Source organism: Castor canadensis, chromosome 2 (assembly GCF_047511655.1).
Source record: "Castor canadensis chromosome 2, mCasCan1.hap1v2, whole genome shotgun sequence".
In the NCBI taxonomy this organism is placed as follows: Eukaryota; Metazoa; Chordata; class Mammalia; order Rodentia; family Castoridae; genus Castor; species Castor canadensis.
In genome coordinates, this window is record NC_133387.1 from 162916409 (window position 1) to 162942453 (window position 26045).

The 26045-nt window shown below is 39.5% G+C and overlaps 1 protein-coding gene across 1 annotated transcript in view; it reads right to left on the reverse strand.

The window, feature by feature from the left end:
* The window catches only part of LOC141420858 (beta-galactosidase-1-like protein 3), a 69203-nt gene that overhangs the window by 17456 nt on the left and 25702 nt on the right, over positions 1-26045 (reverse strand). The window contains exons 8-9 of the mRNA XM_074066308.1: positions 25753-25834; positions 24839-24903 (exon numbers count right to left, since the gene is read on the reverse strand). Of these exons, the coding sequence (XP_073922409.1) occupies positions 24839-24903; positions 25753-25834 (147 nt within the window). The remainder of the gene's footprint in view (positions 1-24838; positions 24904-25752; positions 25835-26045) is intronic.

The following is a 26045-nucleotide window of genomic DNA, read 5'->3' on the forward strand; positions in this document are numbered from 1 at the left end:
ATTCAAAGTGCAAAACAAAAAATAAGCCAGGCTTGCTGGTACATGCCTGTAACCTCAGCACTTGAAAACAAAGGCAGGAAGATATGAGTTGGAGTCCAAATTAGGCTATACAGTGAGTTCTGGGCCACTCTGAGCTATACAGCAAGACCCTATCTCAAAACAAAAGAAAACTCCCAGCAAAGGATACTATATCTAGCAAAGACATTCCTTAGAAGTAAAGGGGAAATAAAGCCTTTTCAAGACAAGCAGAAACAAGGAAGTCAACATTATCAATCCAGCCTTACACAAAGTATAAAACAGGGAAGTCAATATCATCAGTCCAGCCTTACACAAAGTATAAAACTCACAGTAGGATATATGTAATAAAAAGGAAAACAAATGAATCAAAACTTATCAATACAGAAACCCACCAAACTACAAAGAACAACAGAGGAAGAAAAACAGAACAAAGATGTACAAAACAGCCAGTAAAAAAAAAATTAACAAAATATCAGGAGTAAGTTCTTAGCTATCAGTAAGAACTTTGAACATAAATGGATTAAATAAAAAAAATTAGACTGAATAGATTTAAGAAAATAAAACTCCATGATCTGATGCTTTAAAGAAAACTTACTTTCCAAGACACACAGACTTAAAATGAAGAATGGAAAAAGACATTCCACACAAACAGAAACCCAACAGCAAGCAGGAATAACTATATGCATCAAGTAAAATACACATTATGCCAAAAACTGTAAAACACTGTCTAGCTCTCAAGGTTTTCAGTTCAAACCTCAGTGAAAAACTGTTAAAAGAGCAATGTCACTACATAATGATGGAGTGATCAATTTGACAAGAGGAAATGACAGTGATAAATATGTGTGCACCTGGTGCCAGCAGATACCACGAGCCAAAGGAAATGGCTTTAGATCTATCGGGAGACATGCATGCCAATACAATATTAATTGAGGCTTTCAACAGCCCACTGTCACCAATGAATGGATCATCCACACAAATAATCAACAGACAAGCACTGTAATAAGCATCAGTATAGCCAAATACATAATAGATGCTTTCAGAATATTCCATCCAACAGTTGCAGAGCATACATTCTTTCCCTCTGCATATGGAACAACTGCTTGGATATACCATGTTTTAAGCCACAAAACAAGTCTCAACCAAAAAAAAAAAAAAAAAAAACACCCTGAAATCCTATCATATATCCTCTGGCCACAATAGAATGGAATATAAGTAAAACCCAGCAACTGGAAAGATGAGTGGGTCACAATGAAGAGAACAAAGAGAAAATTTTTAAAAGAAATTTTTTGGCCTCAGCCTGGGCACATGGCTCAGGTGGTAAAGTGCTTGATTAGTAAGTGCAAGGAACTGTGTTCAAACTTCAGTACTGCAAGAAAAGAAAAATTAGCCTCACCTGGCAATAAATATTTTAATTTTTGCTTCATTTTTAAGATGATAAATAATTTTCATGTTTATTTCCTTTTGTTTGTTTGTTTGCTTAAATACAAAACTAAACACAAACAGGTACAGCCAAGACATTCATCGCACATTTAAACACTACTGTCAGACCCTTCTCTAATTCACTGACCACTGACCAGGCTAGCCAGGCTGGGGAGGGGACTTTCCTAAGAAGCACCACTGTGAGGCCCAGTGGGGGAAGATCAAAAGCAAGGGTTCTGTCTCATACCTGAGACCAGTGTGAGCAGGAGTTACCAGGTTCCAGTTCCTGAGCCCTGAAGATGAAGAGTCAGTGAGACTCCATCCCCAAAGGAGGGAGTTGGAAGCCACCTATTCTTCCTGCTATTACACTTCAGATGAAAACTTGAGGCTTACCCTTGCTCCCTGCCCTGGGCCCTACCAGCTCCCCAGCACACATGTTGCCTTCCCGAGTCTGGCTGGGGCCTCTAGGGTAAGTGTTCTGGGCTCGCAGGATCACACTTCAGTTCAGGACTGTATTGTCACAGGAAGGACACCAGGGGTCTGACACACAGAAGGCCTTGACACCCGGGTGGGAACTTTCTACCCAGCAGAACTGAGTGGGTGGGTGAGGGTATCAGGTAAGTAGAAATTTTAAAAATTTTTAAACAAATTACCAAAAGTTAAGGGATGCAGCGAAAGCAGTATGAAGAAGGAAGTTTGTAGCAATAAATGCCTCTTCTCCAAAAAGCTGAAAGATTTCAAACAAACATAATGAAGCAATTCAAGAAACTCAGAAAAATAAGAACAAACAAAATCCAAAATTAGTAGAAGGAAAGAATATGATAAAAAAAAAAAACAATGAAATGAAAAAATACAAAAGATCAACAAAATGAAGAGTTGGCCTTTCAAAAAGATAAACAATATTGACAAACCTTCAGCTAAACTAACAAAGAAAAGAAGACAGAACATTCAAATAAAATCAGAGATTAAAAAAGAAGGTATTTTAACTGATACCACAGTAATACAATAGATAACTAGGGACTGTTATGAACAACTGTATGTCAACAAATTGTAAAACCTAAAAGAAATGGCTCAATTTATGGACACACATTACTCACCAAAGCTGAAACATGAACACAGAAAACTTTAACAGACCAATAATAAGCAATAAGACTGAAAATTACATTTTCTTTCTACCATTAAAGAAAAGACTGGGACCAGATGACTTCTCTGCTAAATTCTACTGAACTTTTGAAGTCATAACATCAATTCCAAACTTACTGTATAAAGTTATGCTGATTCCAAAACCAAACAGGAACATAACAAGAAAGAAAAAGAAGTCTGGAGCAGGTGGCTCATGCCTGTAATCCTAGCTACTCAGGAAGCAGAGATCAGGAGGATCATGGTTCGAAGCCAGTCCAAGCAAACAGTCTGCAAGACCCTATGTCGAAAAATCCCATCACAAAAAAGGGCTGGTGGAGTGGCTCAAGGTGTAGGCCCTGAGTTCAAACACCAGTACCCCCAAAATAAAGAAAGGGAGAGAGAAATAAGAAAGAAAGAGTGAGAGAGACAGAGAGAGAAGAAAAGAGGAAGGAAGGAAGGAAGGAAGGAAGGAAGGAAGGAAGGAAGGAAGGAAGGAAGGAAGGAAGGAAGGAAGGAAGGAAAGAAAAAAGAAAGAAAGAAATAGAGAATGAGAAAGAGAAAGAAAGAGAGCTAGGGGAAAGGGGGGGGAGAGAGAAAGAAAAGAATAGAAAGAAGCTACAAAGCTGGCTGTGGTGGTATCATGCATATAACTCAGGCAGAAGGATCACAAGTTCCAGGCCAATCTAGGCCAAAAATCCTACAGATCAATGTGCATGATGGACATAAATGCAAAAATTCAGGGAACAAGTGAAGATATGGTAGGGATGAACCTAACCAAGGTACATTGTAAGCATATATGGGAATGTCACAATGAAGTCCCCTATATAACAAATAAATATTTTTTAAAATTTAAAAATAAAATAAATGCAAAACTTCTTGAAAAATACTAGTAAACTGAATCCAACAGCACATCAAATACTTTACACACCATGATCAAGTGGAATTTATCTCAGGGATGCAAGAATAGCTAACATATAAAAGTCAATAAATATAATATATCACATCAAAAGCAAAACCATGATAACATTACTAGATACAGAAAAGGCCTGTAAGTAAATTAAGCATCCCTCCATAAAAATAATAATAATCCCTCAACAAATCAGATATGGAAGGAATGTACCTCAACACAATAGAGGTTACATCTGACAAACACATGCCAATATCATTCTGAGCGATGAAAAGCTCAAAGTGTTTCCCCCAAGATCTGGACATCCCCTCTAAGAAAAGAATGTACCCTTCACCATTCATATGCTTAACCCATGCAATCTGGCAAGAAGGAAATAAAGGGCACCAAGTTGGGAAGCAGAAAGTCAAATTATCCCTGTTTGCAGGCAGCATGATTTTATATGTATAAAACCTAGAGATGCGACTTAAAAGTTTTTAGAACAGCTAAACAAATTCAGTAAGGTTGCAGGAAGCAATCAATATACAAAAATCAAAAGAAATAAATAGCATTTTATACACCAGTAATGAACTTATTCAGAAAAGTCAAGAAAGCAAATTCATTCACAATAGCTACAAAATTAATAAAACACCTCAAAATAAATTTTATTAAGGAAATGAATGATCTCTACAGTGAAAATTACAGAACACTGATGAAAGAAATCAAAGTGGTCAAAAAGAAATGTTAAAAAAAAATCCATGTTTGTGAATTAGGACTCATATTGTTAAAATGTCCTACTATAGAAAATGATCTACAATTTTGATGTAATTCCATCAAACTGTTAATGGCACTCTTTGCATAAATAGAAAGGCGATTCTTAAACTAATGTGGAACCACAAAAGACCCTGACTAGTAAAAATGATAGAGAGCAAAAAAGACAAAAGCTAGAGGAAGCACAATACCTGACCTTAAAACTTCCTACAAAGCTATAGCAACCAAGGATTCCAAGATGGCAACTAGAGGGAGGAAGCAGAAAGCGTGCTTCCTAAACTTAAATCTTGGAGAGATGCTGGAGATACGCTTTGCAGGAAAAACCACCAAGAAGAGGCAAAATTCCGACACCTTCACACCCCCAGTCTGCACATGGCATCCCCTCTCCACATTAAACGGAGAAACCAGGAGGGCTCCCGCACCGCCAGACACCAGCTCCTATCCTGCTTGGGAGAAACAGACCACCAGGTGAGCTAAACGGCATGCGGTACTCCCACAGACAATCCTGGAACAAGATTGTCCTCTGGACAGACTGACCCCCACCCAGGGAAAAAATTTTTAAAAAACCTGAATAATAAACAAGCAGCTGAAAAAAAAAGACATGTAGCAAAGAGGGCAGGGCCCCTGAGCACCGGAGAGTGGGGGAGGGGCACTCCCCACTCAAACTGTAAATAAACAAGCTGGCTGGAGAAGGAAGGAGTGGTGGCACCTGTCCAGCAACCTTGGAGAGGGGAAGGCTTGTAACAGCGGTTAAAGTGTGGCACGCTCCATGAGAGAGTGATGGAGGGGCACCACCCCACATGAACTCTAAATTTAAAAAGACTGCAATTGCAACAGGCGGGTATGGTTGTATACTGGAGAAAATAAAAGGGGCATGCGTCCAGGAGAACTCTAAATACACAAGGCCTGCTGGGCTAGGTGAGTGTAAAGCTCATTTCTGAGATCTGCAATAAATAAAGCCTGCAACAGCAGCTGGCTGACAGTAGGTGGCAGGTGAGCTGCAGCCTCAGATAAGACATTCACAAAGCTGTCTCCAGACTCATTTTTTTTCTCTTTTCCTTTAATGAGACAACAACAGAACTAGGACTGGATGCTGAGGACTAACTGAAACTGTACTGCATTCTAACTTGGGATATTTTGTTTGTTTGTTCGTTGTTTTTGTTTTTCCCCTTTGATGAGACAATGACAGAACTACTTCATAGGCACCAACACCAGCACTGGAAGCTGAAGGACAAACACCAAAATTATTAAGACTGAAACTTTATTGCATTTGAACTTAGGGATTTTTTTTATCCTCTCTCTGTCTCTCTAATGCCTGTTTAGCTTACCATTGATTAATACACTATCTCTCCCTGTTTATTTCTTTGGCTCTGTTTTTTGTGTGTGTATATATATGTGTGTGTGTGTGTGTGTGTGTGTGTGTGTGTTTGTTTTGTTTTTTTCCCTTTTTCTTTACCTTCTTTGCTTTCCCTCTCCTCTCACCCTTCCACTCTAGACATCACCATTGTTATTATTGCAAGCTAAACAATACTGAATTACACACAGTACAGGGACAGTAACAGTAGCAAGGGAAATGATGGGAAGACTGAAAAAAGAGGGAAACCATTTTCCCCCCAATAATAAACTAGTACAGGAACCAGAGGGAAATGAAAAAAAGATACCCAGATTCAGACTCCAACAAAACGAAGATAAATTATGCCAAAGAACCCAATGAAGCGCACAAGAACACCATGCAAGAAGAAACCCTGCAATTAATCAATGAGAATTTTATAGAGATGATATTGGATATGGTCAACCAAAATGTACAAGAGACACTCAAGAAATTCCAAGACAATAAAAATTGAGAATTTGAGAAAGCACAAAAACAAATAAAAGGAACTATAGAAGCACTGCATAAACACCAAAGTGAAACAAAGAACACGATAAATAAAGAGATAAATGAATTTAGGGCAAAAATAGACAACATTAAAGAGGAAACCACCCAGGATATGGAAAACCTCAGAAAAAAGAATGAAACAGAACTGCAAAACAAAATGGAAGGCCAATCCAGCAGACTAGAACAAGTAGAAGACAGAATCTCAGAACTCAAAGATGAAATGGTAATTAAAGGAAAAACCAAAGAACTATTAGTTAAACAACTCAAGACCTCTGAAAAGAAAATGGAAGAACTTACTGACTCCATCAAAAGACCAAACCTGAGAATCATGGGCATTGAAGAAAGAGAAGAGGTGCAAGAAAAAGGAATGCACAATATATTCAACAAAATAATTACAGAAAATTTCCCAAATCTAGAGAAAACTACCATACAGGTACAGGAAGCCTCCAGAACACCAAACAGATCTGACCAAAATAGAACTACCCCATGGCATATTATCATTAAAACAACAAGTACAGAGCCCTAGAAAGAATATTGAAGGCTGTAAGAGAGAAAAAACAAATAACATACAAAAGTAAACCCATTAAAATCACAGCAGACTTCTCAACAGGAACATGAAAAGCAAGAAGAACTTGAGGTGAGGTCCTCCAGGCACTGAATGAAAATAACTTCAACCCTAGGATACTCTACCCAGCAAAACTATCATTCAAAATAGATGGAGCAATAAAAGTCGTCCATGATAAGCAGAAACTAAAACAATCTATGACCACAAAGCCACCACTACAAAAGATTCTCCAAGGGATTCTGCACACAGAAAGTGAAACCCAACATAACCATGAAAGGGCAGGCAGTACCAAACCACAGTAGAAGAAAAGGCAAGAAAGTAGAGAGTAACAACGATTTAGCTACACACAATCAAACCTTCAAACAACAAAGACAACTAAATGACAAGAACCACCACATACCTATCAATACTAACACTTAATGTTTTTATTTTAATCTTATTATTCATATGTGCATACAAGGCTTGGGTCATTTCTCCCCCCTGACCCACCCCCTCCCTTAAAACCCACTCCGCCCCCTCCCTCTCCCACCTACCCCCTCAATACCCAGCAGAAACTGTTTTGCCCTTATTTCTAATTTTGTTGTAGAGAGAGTATAAGCCATAATAGGAAGGAACAAGGGTTTTTGCTGGTTGAGATAAGGATAGCTATAAAGGGAGTTTACTCACATTAATTTCCTGTGCGTGTGTGTTACCTTCTAGGTTAATTCTTTTTAATTTCACCTTTTCTCTAGTTCCTGGTCCCCTTTTCCTATTGACCTCAGTTGCTTTTAAGGTATCTGCTTTAGTTTCTCTGTGGTAAGGGCAACAAATGCTAGCTAATACTAACACTTAATGTTAAAGGACTTAATTTCCCCATCAAAATGCACGATTTGACAATCTGGATTAAAAAGGAAGATCCACCAATTTGTTGCTTACATGAGACCCATCTCATCAACAGAAGTAAGCATAGGCTTAAGATGAAAGGCTGGAAGAAAATTTACCAAGCCAATGACCCCCCAAAACAGGCAGGAGTAGCAATACTTATCTCTGACAAAGTAGACTTTAAACCTACATTGATCAAATGAGATAAAGAAGGACAATCCATACTAATAAAAGGGGAAAAGACCAAAAGGAAATAACAATGATCAACCTGTATGTACCCAATGTCAACGCACCCAATTTCATCAAACATACCCTGAAGAACCTAAAAGCATGTATTAACTCCAACACAGTGGTTGTGGGACACTTTAACACCACACTATCATCAATAGAAAGATCATCCAAACAAAAAATCAATAAAGAAATCCTAGATCTAAAACATACCATAGATCAAATGGACCTAGTTGATGTCTACAGAACATTTCATCCAACTTCTACACAATATACATTGTTCTCAGCAGTCCACAGAACCTTCTCCAAAATAGATTATATTCTAGGGCACAAAGCAAGCCTCAGCAAATATAAGAAAATAGAAATGATACCATGCATTCTATCTAATCACAATGCAATAAAACTAGAACTCAATAATAAAAATAAAGACAAAAAACATGCAAACAACTGGAAACTGAATAACTCATTGCTTAATGAACAATGGGTCATTGATGAAATAAAAGAAGAAATTTAAATGCTCCTGGAAGTCAATGAAAATGAAAACACAACCTACTGGAACCTATGGGACACAGCAAAGGCAGTCCTGAGAGAAAAGTTTATACCCATGTGTGCATATATTAAAAAGACTGAAAGATCTCAAAACAATGACCAAATGATACATCTCAAACTCCTAGAAAAACAAGAACAAGCAAAACCCAAAACAAATAGGAGAGAAATAATAAAAATAACAGCTGAAATCAATGAAATAGAAAACAAAAAAAAAAAGAATTAATGAAACAAAAAGTTGGTTCATTATTATTTCTTGAAAAAATAAACAAGATTGATAGTCTCCTGGCAAACCTGACTAAAATGAGGACAGAAAAAAACCCAAATCAGTAAAATCAGGAATGCAAAAGGGGAGATAACAACAAATACCATGGAAGTCCAGGAAATCATCAGAGACTACTTTGAGAACCTATATTCAAATAAATTTGAAAATCTTAAAGAAATGGACAGATTTCTAGATAATTATGAACATCCAAAACTGAACCAAGAGGACATTAATCACCTGAATAGATCTATAACACAAAATGAAATTGAGGCAGCAATCAAGAGTCTCCCTAAAAAGAAAAATCCAGGACCTGATGGATTCTCTGCTGAATTCTATCAGACCTTTAAAGAAGAACTAATACCAAACCTCCTTAAACTGTTCCATGAAATAGAAAGGGAAGGAAAATTGCCTAACACATTTCATGAAGCCAGTATTACACTTATCCCAAAACCAGGCAAAGACACCTCCAAAAAGGAGAACTATAGGCCAATCTCCATAATGAACATTCATGCAAAAATCCTCAAGAAAATAATGGCAAACCAAATTCAACAACACATCAAAAAGATCATTCACCACAACCAAGTAGGCTTCATCCCAGGGATACAGGGATGGTTCAATATACAAAAATCAATAAACGTAATAAACCACATTAACAGAAGCAAAGACAAAAACCACTTGATCATCTCAATAGATGCAGAAAAAACCTTTGATAAGATCCAACACCATTTCATGATAAAAGCTCTAAGAAAACTAGGAATAGAAGGAAAGTACCTCAACATTATAAAAGCTATATATGACAAACCTACAGCCAGCATTATACTTAATGGAGAAAAATTAAAACCATTCCCTCTAAAATCAGGAACCAGACAAGGATGCCCACTATCTCCACTCCTATTCAACATAGTACTGGAATTCCTAGCCAGAGCAGTTAGGCAAGAAGAAGGAATAAAAGGAATACAAATAGGTAAAGAAACTGTCAAAATATCCCTATTTGCAGACAATATGATCCTATACATTAAAGACCCAAAAAACTCTACTCAAAAGCTCCTAGACACCATCAACAGTTATAGCAAGGTAGCAGGATTTAAAATCAACATAGAAAAATCATTAGCATTTCTATACACTAACAATGAACAAACTGAGAAAAAGTATATGAAAACAATTCCATTTACAATAGACTCAAAAAACATCAAATACCTAGTTATAAACTTAACAAAGGATGTGAATGACCTCTACAAGGAAAACTAAACTTCTGAAGAAAGAGATTGAGGAAGACTATAGAAAGTGGAGAGATCTCCCATGCTCATGGATGGTAGAATCAACATAGTAAAAATGTCTATATTCCTAAAAGCAATCTACATGTTTAATGAAATTCCCATCAAAATCCCAATGACATTCATCAAAGAGATTGAAAAATCAACCGTTAAATTTATTTGGAAACACAAGAGGCCACGAATAGCCAAGGCAATACTCAGTAAACTCTGGAGGACTCACAATACCCAACTTCAAACTATATTATAAAGCAATAGCAATAAAAACAGCATGGTACTGGCACAAAAACAGATATGAAGACCAGTGGAACAGAACAGAGGACCCGGATATGAAGCCACACAACTATAACCATCTTATCTTTGACAAAAGCACTAAAAATATACAATGGAGAAAAGATAGCTTCTTCAACAAAAACTGGTTAGCAGTCTGCAAAAAACTGAAACTAGATCCATGTTTATCACCCTATACAAATATTAACTCAAAGTGGATCAAAGATCTTAATATCAGACCCCAAGCTCTAATGTTGGTACAGGGAAGAGTAGGAAATACTTTGGAACTAATAGGTATAGGCAAGGACTTCCTCAATGGAACCCCAGAAGCTCAGCAACTAAGAGATAGCATAGATAAATAGGACTTCATAAAACTAAAAAGCTTCTGCTCAACAAAAGAAATGGTCTCTAAACTGAAGAGACCACCCACAGAGAGTAGGAGAAAATTGCCAGCTACACATCAGACAAAGGACTGATAACCAGAATATATAGGGAACTTAAAAAACTAAATTCTCCCAAAATTAATGAATCAATAAAGAAATGGGCAAGTGAACTAAACAGAACTTTCTCAAAAGAAGAAATTCAAATGGCCAAAAAACACATGAAAAAATGCTCACCATCTCTAGCAATAAAGGAAATGCAAATTAAAACCACGCTAAGATTCCACCTCACCCCTGTTAGAATAGCCATCATTAGCAAAACAACTAACAACAGGTGTTGGCAAGGATGTGGGGAAAAAGGAACCCTCTTACACTGCTGGTGGGAATGTAAACTAGTACAACCACTGGAAAAAAATTTGGAGGCTACTTAAAAATCTAAACATTGATCTACCATATGATCAGCAATAGCACTCTTGGGGATATACCCAAAAGACTGTGACACAGGTTACTCCAGAGGCACCTGCACAACCATGTTTATTGCAGCACTATTCACAGTAGCCAAGTTATAGAAACAGCCAAGATGCCCCACTACTGACGAATGGATTAAGAAAATGTGGTATTATACACAATGGAATTTTATGCAGCCGTGAAGAAGAATGAAGTCTTATCATTCGCAAGTAAATGGATGGAATTGGAGAACATCATTCTGAGTGAGGTTAGCCTGGCCCAAAAGACCAAAAATCGTATGTTCTCCCTCATATGTGGACATTAGATCAAGGGCAAACACAACAAGGGGATTGGACTTTGATCACATGATAAAGTGAGAGACACAAGGAAGGTATGAAGATAGGTAAGACACCTAAAAAACTAGATAGCATTTGTTGCCCTCAACGCAGAGAAACTAAAGCAGATACTTTAAAGCAACTGAGGCCAATAGGAGAAGGGGACCAGGAGCTAGAGAAATGGTTAGATCAAGAAGAATTAACTTAGAAGGTAACACACATGCACAGGAAAGCAATGCGAGTCAACTCCCTGTATAGCTATCCTTATCTCAGCTAGCAAAAACCCTTGGTCCTTCCTATTATTGCTTATACTCTCTCTTCAACAAAATCAGAAATAAGGGCAAAATAGTTTCTGCCTGGTAGCAAGGGGGGGAGGGGGAGGGCGGGAGGGGGCGGGGGGGAAGAGGGGGAGTGGGGAAAGGGGGGAGAAATGACCCAAGCATTGTATGCACATATGAATAAAATAAAAATTTTTTTAAAAATCCTCTAGAAGTCAGAAAGAAAATAGTGGTCACTAGAAGCTAGGAATTATAGAAGGGAGAGGTAATAGGATCTGGAGAGCAGATTCCAAAGTCCAGTTAGACAGGAGGAATAAATTCTTGTGTTCTACAGCAGAGCAACTTGTTCACAACAATTCATATATATTTTATAAAGAGCTAGAGGATTGTGAATGCTCCCAGCACAAAGAAATGGTAAAAGTTTAAAGGAATGAAATGGTAATTATCCTGGTTTGTTCATTACACATTGTATTGAAATATCACCCTGTACCCCACAAATATGTATAATTATTATGTCTCATTAAAAATTTAAAATCAAACCAAATGCTTGTTCTCTGAAAAGGTTAATAAATCTGATAGACGTCTAGCCATCTTTTGTGGTTCTTTCTCTTCACAAAAGAACCACATAGGAATTCCAAGATGGCGGCTAGAGCCGGCGCAGAGAATCTCCACTTCATGTTAAACAGAGAACCGAGGAGGGCCCCGGGGGCTGCCAGTGGCCGGCGCCCATACGGCTTGGGAAGACGCGGACCAGGTGAGCTTCGCGGTACCGCGGTAGCCCCACAGACAAGCCTGGGCCAGAGCAGCATAGCCCCCTGGACAGACTGACCTCCACCCGGGAAAAAAAGAGAAACTGAGTACTAAGCAATAAGAACAGTTAAGACACGCTGGAAAGAGGGTGGGGCGCCCTGAGCGCTGAAGATTGGGGGAAGGGAATCCTTCCCGGGACCGTAAATAAACAAGCCGGGTGGGCGGAGAGGCTCTGGTGGGAGCAGGGCGCGCCCAGCAACCAGGAGCGGGGAAGCTTGTGAGAGGAGGGAAGACCCACTTCCCACATGAACTGTAAATAAACACGCAGGCCTGACAACGCGGGGCAGTGTCACCTTTCCCAGTGCTTGGAAAGGGGAAAGCCTGTGGCAGAGGCCCCCGCACAGGAGAACTCTGAGCAAACAAAGCCTGTGAGACCAGGTGAGTGCTAGCTCACCCCAGAGATCTGCATAAATAACGCCGCCAGCTACAGGCTGAGAGCAGCAAGCAGGCAAGCCACAGTTGCAGATACCACTCTCAGAACTGCCTCCAGACGCTTTTTTTTCTTTTTCTCCCTACCTTTGATGAGAGAACAACCGAATTACACCTGCAAGCCGAAAAACTTACTGAAACTGTATTGCATTTGAACTGGGGACACTTGGTGGGGCTTTTTTTTTTTTCTTCTGTGTGTGTGTGAGTGCAGTTTTGTTCTACTTTATGCATACCCTTTGATGAGACAACTACAGAACAACATCTGAGGCACCAACTCCAGGACTGGAGATTGAGACGGACATCCAAATTATTAAGACTGAAATTGCATTGCATATAAACTTGGAAGTTTTTTGGTTTTTTTTTTTTTAATTTTCTATTTTCCATTTTATTTTAATTCATTTTTATAAACAGATATTACTTTCATATACTTATTTTTTATTTTTTTTATCTTTGACTTTCAATCCTCTCTCTGTCTCTCTATTGTCTGTTCAGCTTACTGTCGATTAGTACACTAACACTCCCTGTTTATACCTTTGAAACTCTCTTGTCTGATACCTTGTTCTGCTTTCTCCCTCTTGTCTGTATATTTGTTTTCCCCTTTTCTTTAACTTCTTGCTTTCCATCTCAGCTCACTCTTCCATTCTCAATATTACCATTGTTATTATTACAAGCTAGAAAATACTTAATTACACACAGTACAGGGACAGTAACAACACCAAGGACAATGACGGGAAGACAGAAAAAACAAGGAAACCAGTTTCCCCACAGCAAAAAATTAGTACAGGAACCAGAGGGGAATGAAGAGAACAGAAACTCAGATCCAGACTCCAACAAAATGAAGATAAACTATGCCAAAGGACCCAATGAAGCCCACAAGAATAATTTAAAAGAAGACATACTACAAGTACTCAATGAGAATTTTATAGAGATGATACTGGATAGGGTCAACCAAAATGTACAGGAGACACTCAAGAAATTCCAAGACAATAAAAATAGAGAATTTGAAAAAGCAAAAGAAGAAATAAAGGAAACCATAGAAGCACTGTATAAACACCAAAGTGAAACAGAGAACACAATGAATAAATGGATAAATGAACTCAGGACAAAAATAGACAACAATAAAGAAGAAAACAGCCAGGATATGGAAAACCTCAGAAAAAAGAACGAAACAGAACTGCAAAACAAAATGGAAGGCCAATCCAGCAGAATAGAACAAACAGAAGACAGAATCTCAGAACTTGAAGATGAAATGGTAATTAAAGGAAAAACTGAAGAACTATTAATTAAACAACTCAAGACCTGTGAAAAGAAAATGCAAGAACTCACTGACTCCATCAAAAGACCAAACTTGAGAATCATGGGCATTGAAGAAGGAGAAGAGGTGCAAGCGAAGGGAATGCGTAATATATTCAACAAAATAATAACGGAAAATTTCCCAAATCTAGAGAAAGATATTCCCATACAAATGCAAGAGGCCTCCAGGACACCAAACAGACCAGATCAAAATAGAACTACTCCACGACATATCATCATTAAAACAACAAGTTCAGAAACTAAGGAAAGAATATTGAAGGCTGTAAGAGAGAAAAAACAAGTAACATACAAAGGTAAACCCATCAAAATCACAGCAGACTTCTCAACAGAAACATTAAAAGCAAGAAGAGCGTGGGGTGAGATCTTCCGGGCACTGAATGAAAATAACTTCAACCCCAGGATACTCTACCCAGCAAAGCTATCATTCAAAATAGATGGAGCAATAAAAGTCTTCCATGATAAGCAGAAACTAAAACAATATGTGACCACAAAGCCACCATTACAAAAGATTCTGCAAGGGATCCTGCACACAGAAAGTGACACCCAACTTAACCATGAAAAGGCAGGCAGCACCAAACCACAGGATAAGAAAAAGCAAGGCAGTAGAGAGTAACATCAAGTTAGGTACACACAATCAAACCTTCAAACAATTAAGATAACTAAATGGCAGGAATCACCACATACCTATCAGTACTAACACTTAATGTTGATGGACTTAATTCACCCATCAAAAGACACCGTTTGACAAAATGGATTAAAAAAGAAGATCCAACAATTTGTTGCTTACAGGAGACTCATCTCACCGACAGAAATAAGCATATGCTCAAGGATGAAAGGCTGGAAGAAGATTTACCAAGCCAATGGCCCCCGAAAACAAGCAGGAGTAGCAATACTTATCTCTGACAAAGTAGACTTCAAACCTACATTGATCAAACGAGATAAAGAAGGACATTCCATACTAATAAAAGGGGAAATAGACCAAAAGGAAATAATAATCATCAATCTGTACGCACCCAATGTCAACGCACCCAATTTCATCAAACATACCCTGAAAGACCTAAAAGCATATATAAACGCCAACACAGTGGTTGTGGGAGACTTTAACACCCCATTATCATCAATAGATAGGTCATCCAAACAAAAACTCAATAAAGAAATCCAAGATCTAAAATATGCAATAGATCAAGTGGACCTAGTAGATGTCTACAGAACATTTCATCCAACCTCTACACAATATACATTCTTCTCAGCAGCCCATGGAACCTTCTCCAAAATAGATCATATCCTAGGGCACAAAGCAAGCCTCAGCAAATATAAGAAAATAGAAATAATACCATGCATACTATCTGACCACAATGCAGTAAAAGTAGAACTCAACAACAAAAGTAAAGACAAAAAACATGCAAACAGCTGGAAACTAAATAACTCATTACTTAATGAAGAATGGATCATTGATGCAATAAAAGAGGAAATTAAAATGTTCCTGGAAGTCAATGAAAATGAAAACACAACCTACCGGAACCTATGGGACACAGCTAAGGCAGTCTTGAGAGGACACAGCTAAGGCAGTCTTGAGAGGAAAGTTTATAGCCATGAGTGCATATATTAAAAAGATTGAAAGATCCCAAATCAATGACCTAATGATACATCTCAAACTCCTAGAAAAACAAGAACAAGCAAATCCCAAAACAAATTGAAGGAGAGAAATAATAAAAATAAGAGCTGAAATCAACGAAATAGAAACCAAAAAAACCATACAAAGAATTAATGAAACAAAACGTTGGTTCTTTGAAAAAATAAACAAGATCGATAGACCCCTGGCAAACCTGACTAAAATGAGGAGAGAAAAAACCCAAATTAGTAGAATTAGGAATGCAAAAGGGGAGATAACAACAAACACCATGGAAGTCCAGGAAATCATCAGAGACTACTTTGAGAACCTATATTCAAATAAATTTGAAAATCTTAAAGAAATGGACAGATTTCTAGATACATATGATCATCCAAAACTGAACCAAGAGGAAATTAATCACCTGAATAGACCTATAACACAAAATGAAATTGAAGCAGCAATCAAGAGTCTCCCCAAAAAAAAAAGTCCAGGACCTGATGGATTCTCTGCTGAATTCTATCAGACCTTTAAAGGAGAACTGATACCAACCCTCCTTAAACTGTTCCACGAAATAGAAAGGGAAGGAAAACTGCCAAACACATTTTATGAAGCCAGTATTACACTTATCCCAAAACCAGGCAAAGACACCTCCAAAAAGGAGAACTATAGGCCAATCTCCTTAATGAACATTGATGCAAAAATCCTCAACAAAATAATGGCAAACTGAATTCAGCAACACATCAAAAAGATTATTCACCACGACCAGGTAGGCTTCATCCCAGGGATGCAGGGGTGGTTCAACATACGAAAATCAATAAACATAATAAACCACATTAACAGAAGCAAAGACAAAAACCACTTGATCATCTCAATAGATGCAGAAAAAGCCTTTGATAAGATCCAACATCATTTCATGATAAAAGCTCTAAGAAAACTAGGAATAGAAGGAAAGTTCCTCAACATTATAAAAGCTATATATGACAAACCTACAGCCAGCATTATACTTAACGGAGAAAAATTAAAACCATTCCCTCTAAAATCAGGAACCAGACAAGGATGCCCACTATCTCCACTCCTATTCAACATAGTACTGGAATTCCTAGCCAGAGCAGTTAGGCAAGAAGAAGGAATAAAAGGAATACAAATAGGTAAAGAAACTGTCAAAATATCCCTATTTGCAGACAATATGATCCTATACATTAAAGACCCAAAAAACTCTACTCAAAAGCTCCTAGACACCATCAACAGTTATAGCAAGGTAGCAGGATTTAAAATCAACATAGGAAAATCATTAGAATTTCTATACACTAACAATGAGCAAACGGAAAAAGAATGTATGAAAACAATTCCATTTACAATAGCCTCAAAAAAAATCAAATACCTAGGTGTAAACCTAACAAAAGATGTGAAAGACCTCTACAAGGAAAACTATACACTTCTGAAGAAAGAGATTGAGGAAGACTATAGAAAGTGGAGAGATCTCCCATGCTCATGGATTGGTAGAATCAACATAGTAAAAATGTCGATACTCCCCAAAGTAATCTACATGTTTAATGCAATTCCCATCAAAATTCCAATGACATTCATTAAAGAGATTGAAAAATCTACTGTGAAATTTATATGGAAACACAAGAGGCCAAGAATAGCCAAGGCAATACTCAGTCAAAAGAACAATGCAGGAGGTATCACAATACCTGACTTCAAACTATATTACAAAGCAATAACAATAAAAACAGCATGGTACTGGCACAAACACAGACATGAAGACCAGTGGAACAGAATAGAGGATCCAGATATGAAGCCACACAACTATAAGCAACTTATCTTTGACAAAGGAGCTAAAAATATACGATGGAGAAATAGCAGCCTCTTCAACAAAAACTGCTGGGAAAACTGGTTAGCAGTCTGCAAAAAACTGAAACTAGATCCATGTATATCACCCTATACCAAGATCAACTCAAAATGGATCAAGGATCTTAATATCAGACCCCAAACTCTTAAGTTGATACAGGAAAGAGTAGGAAATACTCTGGAGTTAGTAGGTATAGGTAAGAACTTTCTCAATGAAACCCCAGCAGCACAGCAACTAAGAGATAGCATGGATAAATGGGACCTCATAAAACTAAAAAGCTTCTGTTCATCAAAAGAAATGGTCTCTAAACTGAAGAGAACACCCACAGAGTGGGAGAAAATATTTGCCAACTATACATCAGACAAAGGACTGATAACCAGAATATACAGGGAACTTAAAAAACTAAATTCTCCCAAAACTAATGAACCAATAAAGAAATGGGCATGTGAACTAAACAGAACTTTCTCAAAAGAAGAAATTCAAATGGCCAGAAAACACATGAAAAAATGCTCACCATCTCTAGCAATAAAGGAAATGCAAATTAAAACCACACTAAGATTCCACCTCACCCCTGTTAGAATAGCCATCATCAGCAACACCACCAACAACAGGTGTTGGCGAGGATGCGGGGAAATAGGAACCCTCTTACACTGTTGGTGGGAATGTAGACTAGTACAACCACTCTGGAAAAAAAATTGGAGGCTACTTAAAAAGCTGGACATCGATCTACCATTTGATCCAGCAATACCACTCTTGGGGATATACCCAAAAGACTGTTACTCCAGAGGCACCTGCACATCCATGTTTATTGCGGCACTATTCACAATAGCCAAGTTATGGAAACAGTCAAGATGCCCCACCACTGACTAATGGATTAAGAAAATGTGGTATCTATACACAATGGAATTTTATGCAGCCATGAAGAAGAACCAAATGTTATCATTCGCTGGTAAATGGATGGAATTGGAGAACATCATTCTGAGTGAGGTTAGCCTGGCCCAAAAGACCAAAAATCATATGTTCTCCCTCATATGTGGACATTAGATCAAGGGCAAACACAACAAGGGGATTGGACTATGAGCACATGATAAAAGCGAGAGCACACAAGGGAGGGGTGAGGATAGGTAAGACACCTAAAAAACTAGCTAGCATTTGTTGCCCTTAATGCAGAGAAACTAAAGCAGATACCTTAAAGCAACTGAGGCCAATAGGAAAAGGGGACCAGGAACTAGAGAAAAGGTTAGATCAAAAAGAATTAACCTAGAAGGTAACACCCACGCACAGGAAATCAATGTGAGTCAATGCCCTGTATAGCTATCCTTATCTCAACCAGCAAAACCCCTTGTTCCTTCCTATTATTGCTTATACTCTCTCTACAACAAAATTAGAGATAAGGGCAAAATAGTTTCTGCTGGGTATTGAGGGGGGGAGCGGGAGGGGGTGGAGTGGGTGGTAAGGGAGGGGGTGGGGGCATGGGGGGAGAAATGAACCAAGCCTTGTATGCGCATATGAATAATAAAAGAAAAAAAAAGAACCACGTATGTCTAAAAAGTACTGCACTGCATGGATGGAGCCAGATGTCAAGTTAAGTCTGTGAAGCCAGACATAGAAAGACAAATGTCACATATTCTCACTCATTTGTGGAAACTAGAAAGTTAATAAGTTAATCTCATAGAAGAATGGAGTGGAATAGTGGTCACTACAGACTGGAGGGTGGGGGAGAAGGAGGATACAAAGAAATTAGGTAAGAGCCCAAAACACAGAGAGGAGAAATGAGTTCTGGTTTTCAATAACTCAGTAGGATAATTATTCCTCACAATATATGATGCCTTTCAAAATAACTAGAAGAGTATGTAATTCCCAATACCTAAAAATGATTAAACATTTTAGGAGATGGAAGAGCTGTTACCCTGAATTGATAATTACATGTACTCATATATGTACGTATATACTACTTCATAAAGGTACAAATACTATCTCCATAAAAGAACTTTTTTGCTAAAAAAAAAGTTGTTCTCAAAGAAGAAAAGAGTAGAATAGTAATTGCTAAAGTCTAGGAAAGGTGGGGGGAGAAAGGGAGCAGAAAGTTGAGTAACAATAACCAAAATCCAGTTGGAAAGGAGGAATGCATGCTAGTGTTTCTACAGCAAGTAGGCTGACTATAGTTCAGACCATCCTGGGGTGATGGTGTAATGCTCTATCTTGACAGAGGTTTGGTTTGTACATTTGTATGCATTTGTTAAAATTTGTTGGATGATACCGTTAAGATTTGTGTATCTCCTTATATGCAAATTGAATCTCAGAGACAAAATAGAACTTAAAGTAAATAGTAAACTCTAGTTATAAGCAAGCATGATGAAGGGTTTAGGGGAAGTGTACTGATGCTTGTGACTATACAGAATGTAGCAGCGATACAATGGACAATGATTTGGACTAGATACATAATAAATCAAATATATTAAACTGTTAATCGTAAAATGTAAAAAAAAAGAATACAAGAATTTGAAGACTTCAAACACAAAGTCATAACAAGATGCAAATGGTAATTATCTTGATTTGCTGATTAAACTTTATATACATTTATTAAATTATCACACTGTAGAGGGGGCATGACTCACAAGCACAAGGCCCTGAATGCAAACCCTAGTACTGCCAAAAATAAATAAATAAATTATCACACTGAATTCCATAAACATGCACGATTTTCATGTTCAGTTAAAAGAAAAATATTTTTTTTAATGCTTTACTGCAAAAAGTTCTATTGATCACCTGAGCTTTCAGCCAGTAGCATGTCTTTGCTGGTTAGGATCTGACCTCAACATTGATGGCTGATGACTGACTGGTGGAGGTGTTGTTACTTAGGATTGACACAGCTGTGGCAATTTCTTGAAATAAAACAAGAAAGTTCTCAGCATCAAGGGACTCCTTTTCATAAAAGATTTCTCTGCAGCATGCAAGATAGCATTTGATACCATTTTACCCACCTTGGAACTTCCTTCAAAATTGGAGTCAGTGTGGGTGCGGCTCAAGGTGGAGTGCTTGCCTAGCACTTGCTAGGCCCTAAATTCAATCTCCAGTGGGGGAAAAAAAATGGAGTCTATCCTTTTAAATCCCACTGCAGCTTTATCAACTAAACTTATGCCATGTTCTAAATCCTTTGTTATCACATCAGCAATGTCCCCAGTGTCTTCACCAGGAGTACATTCCATCTCAAGAAAAAAGCCTTCTATTCTTATCCGTAATAGCAGCTCCTCACCATTAAAGTTTTACCATGAAATGGCAGCCGTTTGGTGACATCTTCACTTCTAATTCTAATCCCCTTAATGTTTCACCCACATCTGTGGTTAATTCCTCTTGGAGCAGCTGTAGTCCTCTTACTGAAGTCTTAGACACCTCAAAGTCATCCATGACGGTCAGAATCAACTTCTTCCAAACTCCGATTACTGTTTGATCATAAATCATGAATTTTTTTTAATTGGAGGAGTGGTAGTGGGGTTTGAACTCACAGCTTCATGCTTGTAGGCAGGTGCTCTACCACTTAAGACTCACCTCCAGACCCTGGAATGTTATTAATAGTATCTAGAATAGTGGATCCTTTCCAGAAGTTTTCAATTTACTTTGCCCAGATCCACTAGAGAAATCACTACCTACGTGAGGCCCTAGCCTTATGAAAAATATATTTGTGTGTGTGTGTGTGTGTGTGTGTTTCTGGGAATCGAACCCAGAGCTTTGCTCATGCTAGGCAAGCACTGTACCACTGAGCTACACTGCCAGCCCATGAAACGTATTTCTTAAATAATGAGACTAAAAGCTGGCACTGTGGCTTACATTTAGGATGCACAAATCTGGAGGATCATAGTTTGAAGCCACCCCGGGCAAAAAGTCTGCAATCCGATAAAAGTTTTCTACAATAGAAGCTGGGTATAGGGGTGCATGCCCACATCCCATCTAAGGGAGAGGTGTAAATAGAATTGTCAGATATAAAAGCAAGACCCTACTCGGAAAATAACGAAAGCAAAAAGGGCTGGTGTCAGAGAACCTGCTTGGCAAGCACAGGTCCTGAATTCAAACCCCAGTACCACAAAAAATAATTATAATTATGTGACTTGAAAGCCAAAATTAGGGCTGGAGGTGTGGCTCAAGAGGTAGACTGCCTGCTTTGCAAGCAGGAATCCCTGAGTTCAAATCCCAGTCCAAAAAAAGATGAAAGAAAGTCCTTGATCCATGAACCACCAAATGGATGCTGTGTTAGTAGGCACTAATCTCATTGTAAATCTCCATCAGAGCTCTTTGGTGACCAGGTGCATTGTCAAGGCACAGTAGTATTTTCTTCTAGCAGTTAGTCTCAACAATACATTAAAAGACTCGGCAAACATATTCTAAACAGATGAGCTGCCATCCAGGCTTTCCTGCTCCATTTGTAGAGCACAGGCAGTAGATTTAATACTTCAGTAATTTATGGGCCCTACAATTTATAGAATGATAAATGAGCATTGGCTTTAATTTAAATTCACCTGCTCCATTAGTCCCTAATGGAAACAGGAAAGTCAGCCTGTCCTTTGAAGTTTTGAGGCCAGGCATTGACTTCTCTTCTCTAGCTCTGAAAGTCCTGGGAGTCCTCCCTGTAAGACTGTTTTGTCTACACTGGAAGGCTGCTATTTCAGGTGTCACCTTCATCAATGCTTGTAACTGGGTCTTCTGCATAGCTTGATACAACATCCACCTCAGCACCTGCTGCTTCTCCTTCACCTTGTTATGGAGATGCTTCTTTCCTTAAACCTCAAGAACCAACCTCTGCTGGCTTCACACACTTCTTCTGCAGCCTCCTCAATCCTGTTCAGCACTTTGCAGAGAGGAGGAGAGTTAGGGCCTTGCTCTGGATTGGGCTTTGCCTTAGGGAAATTTTGTGGAAGGTGTGACCTTCTGTCCAAACCGGAAGACTTTCTCTGTACAACATTAAGACTTATTCTTTATTATTCATGCGTTCACTGAAGTAGCACTTGTAATTTCCTTTTGAGAACTCTTCCTTCACACTTACAAGTCTACAAATTATTTGGCACAAAAGGCCAAGCTTTCTACTTATCTCAGCTTTCAACATGCCTTCTGTACTAAGCATAATCATTACTAGCTTTTGATTTAAAGTGGGAGACAGTGACTCCTCCATTCATTTACAGCCTAATTTTAATATTACTGCATCTTAGTGAATAGGAAGGCCCAAAGTGGGGGATGACTTGGGGGGTTGGGAGAGTGCTTTCAAAACACACATTTATGAATCACACTCTCCACCTTACATGGGTGTGGTTTTTGTTGACTCCAGAATTAAAGTAGTGAGCTGACAGCATAACTCAAGTGAGAGAGCGCCTGCCTGGCAAGTACAATGCCCTGCATTTAAACCCCAGCACTACCAAAAAAAGCCCATAATTACAGTAGTAGTAACCACAAGGATCATTGACCATAGATCACCATAACACATACAAAAATAATGAAGAAATTTGAAATATGTGTGAATTACTAATGGTAAAGACATAAAAGGAGAGCATGCTATTAGAAAAACAATGCTAAAAGACACTGAATGCAGATTGCCACAAAACTTGAGTTTGTAAAATAAAGAAAGAACTGGAAGTGCAATGAAATGAGGCACAGCACAATGAGGTGTGGGTGCCTGTGAACTGTCTGGAAAAAGCTGGGCATGTTGGTGCCTATCTGTAATCTCAGCATTCAGGAGGTGGGGTCAAGAGGATTGAAAGTATGAAGCCAGCCTGGGCTACAAAGCAAGACCCCGACTCAAAAAACAAAAACAAACAAATTCAAAAAAAAAAGAGGAGATGTCTAGAAAAGGCAAATGGCTACACACAGAAAGAGGATTGATGACCAGCTGGGTTTGTGGTGGAGTGGGAAATAAATGACGGTAGATTGCCATCAGGGCTGCAGACAGGTGGCACTGAACTGTGTGCTTGCAATGGGAGATCTGTATCCTTGTAATTTAGATTTCAATAAGGATGTAAAGAATGTGAGAAAATGAAGCCATTAAAGAAAGATACACTGAAGGCATTGAAGCCAGCAGGGAGCCGTGGGTCCACCTTTAGCAGAACCCCTCTCTTTACTAGGTGGAACTGTGTGGAAAGTGATGAGGAAAGGAAGCCAGATTGATTAGTTCTTAATCATAATTTATGGGGGAGGGACTACTGAGGAAAGCAACTTGGGAGGCTCTGGCCAGGTCATTCCAGCCACCCTGGGCAGGAAGGGAAGGCAGGCCTTCCTGGCTGAGGGCGAAGAGGGTGAGGGCTGGGGTGGACATGAAGACGAGGCTCCTTCACACCAGTCTGCAGACCCCTGGGCGCGGATGAGATCTCAGCCCAAAGGAAAACCAGGAAAGCCTGTTAAGCGAGGACCACAAGGTCACTGGTCTTGAAGAGCACTGCCTAGCGGCTCTGTGAAGAAAGGACGCACTCACTACAGGTGTAGCCTGAGCTCTGTCCATCTTTGCAACTGCTGCAGGTGGTTACCCACTGAGAGGACAGGAGCTGCCCAGTCCATGCTTGTGAAATAAATCCACACACTATGCTCACTCACTCCCGTAGTCTGCATGGTTTCTGGGAGAGGCTGACTCCACCAAGGGAAGATGAGTCCTCTATAGGTACCCCAGAAAGCCCATTTCCTAGCTGTGTCCTCCCAGCAAGGACACCAGCATCCTCTGAGCAGTGCTTAGATCTGACCTGACAGAAGTCCCTCTGACCCTTCCCAATTATCTCTGTCACATGAGCCATGAACAGAGGTGGTGGAAGCAGATTCCTCCTCATTGTGCACATCAAAGGCAAATATACTTTCCAGGTGGAATGGACCCTGCTGAGGCCTAGGGGGAGCCTGAGCAGTCTTCTTTCAAACCTCCTGTGCTCACTGAACACCAGTTGCATAGGTAGAGTGGTCTTGGGGGAGAGTAGTCAAAACTCTTCATTTGGACCATGTGTAACAAAGCATCAGCTATAATCCCAGCTACTCGTAAGGAGATTGGAAGCCACAGTTCAAGGCCAGCCTAAGCAAAAGATTAACAAGACTCCCATCTCAACAAACAAACCAGGAGTGGTGGCAGGAAGCAAAGGTAGGAGGATCTTGTCTCAAGGCCAGCCCCAGGCAAAAGCAGGAGACCCTATGTGAAAAATAGCCTAAAGCAGAAAGGGCTGGAGCTGTGGCTCAAGTGGTAGAGTGTTTGCATAGCAAAGCTTTGAGTTCAAATCCCACAACTGCCCCCTCTAAAATCCTACATGATTATCACCAAGATGTCTTACCTGCAATTTATGAAGCTCGGTAAAGGAATCATCCTTAATGATTTTCAGATTGACAGTGGCCAACACTGTAGAGAAAGGGAGAGACCGTGAAAACACTGTGACAAGAGCTGTTGGAGAAGGGACAGAGGCCCACCTGCACATGGCAGAAGCATGCTGAGTGTCAGTAATAAGATACCACTTGTAGCCCACTTTGCAAAGCATTCAGGGCTGTCATAGCCATCACCACATGACTGGACACTTGCCAGGACATTCATCTCTACTGACAAGGGCAGATAAACTTAACCATCCTTCATGCAGAGACGAGGACCAGGCCAAGGGCCCTGACATGATTAGACCTATGAATCGAAGGCTGGTCCCTGGGCTCCGCCCACTTGGCACTTTCCAGGCCACACTGATGTGGGAAGAGCACTGAGGAGAGGACAGGAGCCCACAGCCGCTGAGACCCTGCACCCACCTATCTGCTCCTGCCTTGGCCATTTCTCTCACTAGTGTCATCTTGTGATTGTCTTGAACTGTCCTGCTACTTCATTCTTGGGATCTAAGTGTCTGCAGTGAGGCTTGGGTGGTAGAGACCAGAACTGTGGTTTTGCCTGCACTGGCTCTGCCTGTGAGTGTCCATGCTCGGGGGAATGGCAGGACCCTGAGCCACACCCAGCACCATCCCACACTCCTAGCCACATCAAAGAAAGGCACACTGGAGCACAAGGAGCCATGACTGCTGTTTACAGAAGACAGCAGCAAGGTAAAGGGACTGACTGAGTTTTGATGTCGAGAACCTCGTCTTTTGTAATATCAAATCTTTGGGGTCCATCTCAGTGGGCATGAGCAAGAGAGGCACCAGAGATATGCCTAGCTGTCTCTGAGACTTGGGCTAAGAACCTCAGTTCTCCCTTGAAACAATTGTAAACCGGTACCTCCTGGGATGGAGCCAGCAAAAACTTCATCCTCACTATCAGAGGTCAAGAGCAGCTCTACAATCCCTCTTTTCAGCAGGGCCTGTTGAGAAAATTGCACAAAATGTACCCACTTCCCTTGTTCCCACGGGAAGGAGAAAGTGCAAGGAAATCAGACAATAAAGACTATTGGGTTCAGGAGGGTGTGTCCCGTGCTTGGATCTGGAATGTCCCCCAAAGACCCATGTGACCCATGCTTGGTCCCAGCATGATGGTGGGCTGGTGCTGGAAACTTTAACAGATGGGGCCTAATG